This window comes from Narcine bancroftii, chromosome 9 (genome assembly GCF_036971445.1).
Source record: "Narcine bancroftii isolate sNarBan1 chromosome 9, sNarBan1.hap1, whole genome shotgun sequence".
NCBI classification, from domain to species: domain Eukaryota; kingdom Metazoa; phylum Chordata; class Chondrichthyes; order Torpediniformes; family Narcinidae; genus Narcine; species Narcine bancroftii.
This window is the reverse complement of record NC_091477.1, coordinates 122467045-122474325: the sequence shown is the minus strand read 5'-3', so window position 1 is coordinate 122474325 and position 7281 is coordinate 122467045. Positions and strand designations below refer to the sequence as shown.

Here is a 7281-nt window from a genome sequence, read left to right as displayed (position 1 = left end):
ACCCCCAGTACATTTTTGAATGATTGGAGGAAACTGGAGCCCCTGGGGAAAATCCACACAAACACGAGGAGAATGTACAAATTCCTTAGACAGTGCAGGATTCAAACCCCGGTCCCGATCGCTGGTGCTGTAAAGACGCTGCGCTAACCGTTATGGCAACCAAGCCACCCTACATCCATGCTCTCACGTTGCCCTTGTTTGGTGCTAATTATAGGATTACAAGAAAGGTAGTGTTAGTGCTTTTTAACACAGCTGTAGGAATGTTAGAGATAACCTGTTAGACTGCTCTCAGAAAAACCCTTCTCACTGTATGAAGTACTTTGTGTCAAATAAACAACGGGTAGATGAAAGAATGTTTTCTGCAAAGTGACCTTTGTGTCTGGTGTTTTATTAATAAAATACAAAATAGTCCATTGTCCATCAGCCCGTCAATCCTCCACATCAGACTGGTCCTCCTGGCTGATTTGGAAATAGCGCAGCTCATAGCTCTCCTTGTCGGAGGCAACTACTCGCAGCCAGTCACGCAAGTTGTTCTTCTTCAGGTACTTTTTAGTCAGGTATTTCAGGTATCTGAGGCACAATAGAGAAAGAGAGAGGGCCAAGATTGAAAGTGTCTCATCTGAGGTTGAGAGAGCTGCTCCCAACCTCCATGCTGACACTAAGGGAGGATATGCAGACTGCAGACACACATCTGCCCTCTTAAATGGATGTGAAAGAACCCTCCCTACCATGAGTTTGTTCCCTAATATCCTTTGACTGATATTTAATTCCTAACTGCATGACTAGAAGAGATTAGACCTCACATTGCTGCTGTGGATCTACTGAGGGTAACACTGGAATGAGAGTACGCCACTGGATGTATCAGTGGGAGCAGGAGTTGAGGAAATTCTTACTGCCAAGGAATAGCAAGTGCGCCTGGAAGGAACAACCGCATCTCAAATTGGTGCTTGATGGTCAATGTGGAAGTGAGCCTGCTGCGAACATTTGAGCAGTGTGCGAGGATACAAACCGAGAGAGGGATGAGGCTGGACAGACAGCCTTGCAGATGATAAGCCAACTGACCTGCTGTGCATAAACATCAGAGTCCCGATGCCCAAACTCCACTAATAGTTCCCCAGTGGGGGTTAACACACGGGCAGATTGTACAGCCTCCGCAGGGTCCTCACACACTCTTGTGACATCTGCACATGTTGGATTGGTTTTTGATCTGGAGCTTTTGTTGTCGATGGATTGAACAGGAGTCTGACCTGGGACACATGAGGGAGCAATTCAACAAGGACTTTCAAATGGAAACTGGAGACCGTGCATTATTTGGGGACAAGGGAGAATTGGAAATCTTTTTGAGACAGGACAGGCAGAAGCTGCAGGAGGGCTGGAGGCAAATCCTCAGATACTCAATGTCACTGAGGGCCTTTCACCTATTGTTAGGGGCACCGGGCAATGCTCACAGCCACTTTGCCTTACAGCAGGCATAAGTTAAAGTGTTACATTTTTAATGCATTGTTACACGACAATAAAAGGAACGTGGAACCAGTACTAACTCTGCTCCCTCCAATGAAGTTCCTTGTTTAACTCAGGGTGCTACAACCCACTACAGCCTTGCCATCCCATGGAGCTGCAGCCAAATGCAAGCATGACCCTCTCCCTGAACTGGGGTACTACAACATCAATACACGGAGAGACCGGGCAAAGACTGCGCTCTGGAGATGGTGAGGGGGGGGGGGGGGAAGAAGCAGGGAAAGGGGGGATGGGGAGGAGGAGAGGGGGGGAGAGAAGGGAAAAAGGGAGAGGACAAGGGAGATGCAGACTGTGACGCGTACTCACCTCTTGGAGAACTGCTTGGCCGAAGTGATGATGATCTTGTTCTGCAAACGCTCGATCTGCACAATGCCACCCAGGTTACCGGCCTTTCCTCTTACCTTCACCTTCTCCCGCAGGAACTGCTCCTGTCAGTACAATAAACGGGTGGGACACTAGGGAAGGAGAACCCTAGGCACGAACTAGGGACGAGAACCCTAGTCAGAACAGGCAGTTAGCAGGGCCACAAGACTAACTGAAACCCAAAGATACTGCTGCCAATCGTGTGCTTCAGGATTCATCACATGACACTGGGTAAGGACTGAGTGAAATGCAGCCCCCACCCACTGACTCAAACTGCAACTCCCACCTGGGCTACTCAGATATGTAGTGCAGAGAATCACGACTCTGGAAGAGATCCACTGGTTTGGTGTAGCTTTCCTAAGTGAGGAGGGTTTGAATTTTAATGATGAGTTGTTCAGAGAACTGTACAGCACAGGAACAGACCCTTTGGCCCACCATGTCTGTACCCACCACAATGCCAATTTAAATCCCATCTGTCTGCACCTTCTCGAAGTAACTGGGTGAGGGGTATAATGTGGGGAGAATAAAATGGGGTTAATATAGATGGTTGGAAGGGCTTTTATCCTGAATGGAAACAGGCCCTTCAGCCCAATGTCCATGCCACCCAAGGTGCCTTCCTGAGCTGGTCAAATGCCAATTTAAATCCCATCTGTCTGCACCTTCTCGAAGTAACTGGGTGAGGGGTATAATGTGGGGAGAATAAAATGGGGTTAATATAGATGGTTGGAAGGGCTTTTATCCTGAATGGAAACAGGCCCTTCAGCCCAATGTCCATGCCACCCAAGGTGCCTTCCTGAGCTAGTCATATTCGCCAACGCTTGACATACACATATCTAACACTTTCCTATTCTGTCCAAATGCCGTAAATGTCTTGCGTGCTGGATCGCCTCACTCGCTCAGAGACCGACCGATTCTGCCCGTCATTTGGACAGGGTGGCCCTAGGGCAAGGCCAGTGGTAGAACATAAAACACTAAAGCATAGTACAGGTCATTTGGTCCTCGATATTGTGTCAAACTATATATTCCTTTAAAAAATATAAACCCTGCTTCCACATCCTTCTTGAAATGAGGTGACCAGAACTGAACACAAGTGTGGTCTCACCAGAGATTTGTAGAGTTGTAAGTAACATCTTTTTTTTCTTTTTCTTTTCTGCCTAAAGAAATCTCTTGGTGCCTGCCACATTGACCACCGCCAGTGGGCTGATAACGCCTCAAACCGTGCATCTTGGCGCCTCACAGTTTGGCGGGCAGCAACCTCCTTTGAAGAAGACCGCAGAGCCCACCTCACTGACAAAAGGCAAAGGAGGAAAAACCCAACACCCAACCCCAACCAACCAATTTTCCCTTGCAACCGCTGCAATCGTGTCTGCCTGTCCCGCATCGGACTTGTCAGCCACAAACGAGCCTGCAGCTGACGTGGACTTTTTACCCCCTCCATAAATCTTCGTCCGCGAAGCCAAGCCAAAGAAGAAGAAGTAACATAACATCTCTACTCCTGAACTCAATCCCCCTATTAATGAATCCCAGCATCCTATAGGCCTTCTTAACTACACTATCAAGCTGTGCAGCGACCTTGAGGGATGTATGGATTTGTACCCCAAGGTTCCTGTGTTTATCCTCACTCCTTAACACAATCAACATGTTCTCCACATCCCAGAGCCACTCAAGGAAGGCCACCTGAGAAGAGAAGGCCCACGGACCCCGCACCCTTTTGAGAAGCAGCAGAAAATGAAAAATTAACAATTGAAGTTCTTACAAAGTTGGCAGAGTCAAGGATGCCATCCTCCACTGGGTTGGAGATGTTCAGTATGAATCGCCAAACTGGTTTCTTTCCCCCATGGAGTGTAGACTTTGTTGTCTGCTGAAGGAGAGTAAATTCGAATCAAAACCTCAGCTGAGCAATAAACTCAACAAATTTACATCTCTATCTGATCCGTCCCATCCACATGACAAGTGTACATTTCCAAATTTGAGGTGTAGGAAGGAAATGTTCATTCAGGGATCGACAGGAAAGCAACAAAGACAGGACAAGTTGATGAAGGTCATTACCCAATAGGAGGTGAAGAGGAGCCTTATCATGAGGAAGTAAAACACAAACGTCTGCAGACACCGTGGTGGAGGTAAAAACACAATGCTGGAGAAACTCAGCAGGTCACACAGTGGACTTTATGAAGCAGATATAAAGATACAGAACCAACATTTCAGGCTTGAACCCTTTATCATGGGATGAGCAAAATGTAGGCAAGCGTCCGAACAGAATGGTGGGGGGGGGGAGGCACAGTCCCACATACAGGAAGTAATAGGTAGATAAATAAGGGAGGGCAGAGCAGCAAGCAAAGGGAGGGGTGATGGTTCTGTGGAGGGAAGAGGGTGGAGATCTGGGGGAAAGAAAACAGAGGGAAAGAGAAGGGAGGGAGAACGGGAAGTAGGCTAGCAGAAACTGGAGAAGTCGATGTTAATGGAGAGCGCCCAGATGGAAAACAGGGTGTTGCTCCTCCAATTTACGGGGTCTTGGTTTGACAGTAGATGTGGCCATGGGCAGACATGTCAGCACTGGAGTGGGGCACAGAAGTGAATTACTGGGCCAGTGGTAGATCCCTGTCCCTGATGTGCACAGACCGAAGGTGTTCAGCAAAGCGATCTCCCAGTCTGCATTCAGTCTGTCCACTGCAAAGACAGCTACAATGGGAGCACTGGATGCAGCAGATAAATCCTTTGGATACTCAAGTGAGCTTTTGCTTTACTTGGAAGAACTGTTTGGAACCTTGAATGGTGCACAGGTGGAACTTCCTGTAGCTGCAGGGGAAGGTGCCGGGGGTGGGGGGCAATTGATAGGAAGGGATGAGTGAGCAGTCCAAGCGGAAGGCAGAGTGGGGAGGAGATGGGGAAGTTGTGCCTGGTGATGGGATCATGTTGTAGGTGACGGAAATTAGGGAGAATAATGTGTTAGATGTGGAGGCTGGTGGGGCGGTAGATGAAGTTGAGGGGGATTCTATACTTTTGTCTGGGGGCAGAGGAGGCCACAGCAGATGAGACTGAGTTGATGGAGAAGCCACATTTTTGGAAGGAGGACATTTTGAATGATCTGGACTGGGAGACCTCATCCTCGGAACAGATACGATGGAAGAATTGAGAGCAGAATCCTTGCAGGGCAAAGGGTGTGAAGAAGTGTAGTTGAGGTAGTTCCCCCCTGGAAACCACAGTACATTTGGGAGGGGTGAGACACCATATTTTTATATAGTTGGTAGGGGAGAATAACAAAAGAAACCAACCCCAGACTTGTTTACTGTGAAACACAAAAGTCTGCAGATGTGATTGTACTAAAAACACAGAAGAAATGCTGAAGGGCTGTGGATGCATTTCTGTCTTTAAACTTGACTGCAGCACAGGGAAGGGGGCCTATAAACTTTGAGCAGGGTCCCAAGGAAGCCATAACCAAAAAGGTTGAAAATAGCTGGTCTGCATGGAATTTACAGTGCAAGGCATTTGACAATACCCCTCATTGTAGGCCAATGTAAAGATCAAGATGCATGGGACCCATAGTGGGCTGAATTTGGAATTAGCTTGCCCTCAGAAGACCCTGGATAGAGGTGCAAGGTATCCTTGTAAGAAAATCCATGATCCAATTACAGTGGGATGTTGAATCTTCTGCCTGGAGACCCATGACCATTGGTGTTCCACAGAGATCAGTGTTAAGCCTTGATGAACAAGGTGGGACACAATTCTTTGGCGACAATGTAGAGGGCAATCAAAGAATGTGAGGTTTGCGGAGGTTTCATCTGTCAACAGAAACCCTGACTGATCGTGGTCTGTAAGTGAGGAAATCCGTGATTCAATTTCATAATGGGGTGTTAAGTTTGCTGATCAGTTTTGCGGGGATGATGGTGTTAAATGACAAACTGTGGGTGTTCTTGATAGTGGGGAGGATTTTATTCATGATTTTGCAGAGCTTTGTGCTCGAGGGCATTGGTGCCCCCATTCCAGACTGTGATGCAGCCAGTCAGCACTTTCCACCTGTAGAAATTTGCCACCAAACCTCCACAAACACCTGATGAATTAGTGATGTGGCATGACATGGAAATAAGAGGCAGACAGAGCACAACATGAAGGCAAAAGAGCATGGTTGAGGTGACTATTACACACAGTCTCTACCCGCACCTAGAGAGACCCTGGAGGAAGAGAGGGCCTTACATTCCTGAATGGTAGAGTTAACTGGGGAGAGCAGGAGGAGGGAAGACTGAGGGAAATAGGACAAGGGGGGGGGGAAGGGAGAGAGGCTGGTGGGGCCTGGGACCGGGGGGGGGGGGGGGGAAGAGGCCGGGCTGGTGGGGCCTGGGACCGGGGGGGGGAGAGAGGCTGGTGGGGCCTGGGACCGGGGGGGGGGGGGAGGGGGGAAGAGGCCGGGCTGGTGGGGCCTGGGACCGGGGGGGGGGGGAAGAGGCCGGGCTGGTGGGGCCTGGGACCGGGGGGGGGGGAAGAGGCCGGGCTGGTGGGGCCTGGGACCGGGGGGGGGGGAAGAGGCCGGGCTGGTGGGGCCTGGGACCGGGGGGGGGGGGGGGGAGAGAGGCTGGTTGGGCCTGGGACCGGGGGGGGGGGGGGAAGAGGCCGGGCTGGTGGGGCCTGGGACCGGGGGGGGGGGAAGAGGCCGGGCTGGTGGGGCCTGGGACCGGGGGGGGGGGAAGAGGCCGGGCTGGTGGGGCCTGGGACCGGGGGGGGGGGGGGAGAGAGGCTGGTTGGGCCTGGGGACTAGGGGGGGGGGGGGAAGAGGCCGGGCTGGTGGGGCCTGGGACCGGAGGGGGAGGGGAGACCGGGCTAGAACGGCGGTGTCGGGCCGAAGGTCCCCGCCTTATTGACGGAGCCGCACGCGACCAGCGAGCCCCGGTCCCCACCACCTACCGGCGCCATCCTTCACCGTCCCGACGCCCGAAAGGAGCCAGTGGCGCCCGCTGCTGCTTTATATACCCGCCCGTGCGTGCTGACGTCAGAACGCTCTTCGCCTCTCTTGATTCAAGCCAGGGAAAGGGTTGTCCCGCGTCACGTGATGGGGGCAGCGGCTGCCACGTGTTGGCTTCGCCCCATGGTTTGTGGCTGGAACATGACAGGCAGTTCGCCTTCACTCACTCAGCCCTGATCACTCCCTCCACACCCTCACTGACTCAACAGCTCCAGCTCCAGCACCAGCTCCACCAAAGGATTGCACTATTCCAAAGACATCTTTTGTTTTGCACTGTCAACCATTTATTATCTAAAAGTAAAAGCAGGATCCTGGAGAAACTCAGCAGGTCAAACAGGGACCTTTATGATAAAGATCCAGAACTGACGCTTCGGGCTTGAGCCCCTTCATTGAGGTGTGAGCAAAATGTGGGCTGGCGCCCAAACAAAGTAGTGGGGTGGGAGGGG

At 51.1% G+C, this 7281-nt stretch overlaps 1 protein-coding gene across 3 annotated transcripts; it reads right to left on the bottom strand.

Annotated features, from left to right (window-relative positions):
• Positions 1–372: 372 nt before the first annotated feature.
• Positions 373–6864, bottom strand: LOC138742758 (ribosomal protein eL22-like 1). Of its 3 annotated transcripts, none has more exons than XM_069897606.1 (4): positions 6778–6864; positions 3638–3742; positions 1825–1946; positions 373–570 (listed from the first exon to the last, which is right to left on the bottom strand). In XM_069897606.1, exons 1-4 carry the CDS (start codon positions 6784–6786, stop codon positions 429–431), a joined length of 378 nt encoding a protein of 125 aa, XP_069753707.1. In that variant the 5' UTR covers positions 6787–6864; the 3' UTR covers positions 373–428. The 3 variants fall into 3 exon arrangements, with proteins under 3 accessions (XP_069753707.1, XP_069753708.1, XP_069753709.1); XM_069897607.1 differs by having other exon boundaries at positions 3638–3739; XM_069897608.1 differs by lacking the exon at positions 373–570 and adding an exon at positions 582–1247.
• Positions 6865–7281: the final 417 nt, after the last annotated feature.

What these genes read in the sequence shown, in the direction of transcription:
- LOC138742758 (XM_069897606.1), bottom strand. An exon ending in TCCTTGACTCTGCCAACTTT is followed by an intron (nt 1,947 to 3,637) that starts GTAAGAACTTCA and finishes TTGTACTGACAG; the next exon opens with GAGCAGTTCCTGCGGGAGAA. An exon ending in GCCAAGCAGTTCTCCAAGAG is followed by an intron (nt 571 to 1,824) that starts GTGAGTACGCGT and finishes ATTGTGCCTCAG; the next exon opens with ATACCTGAAATACCTGACTA.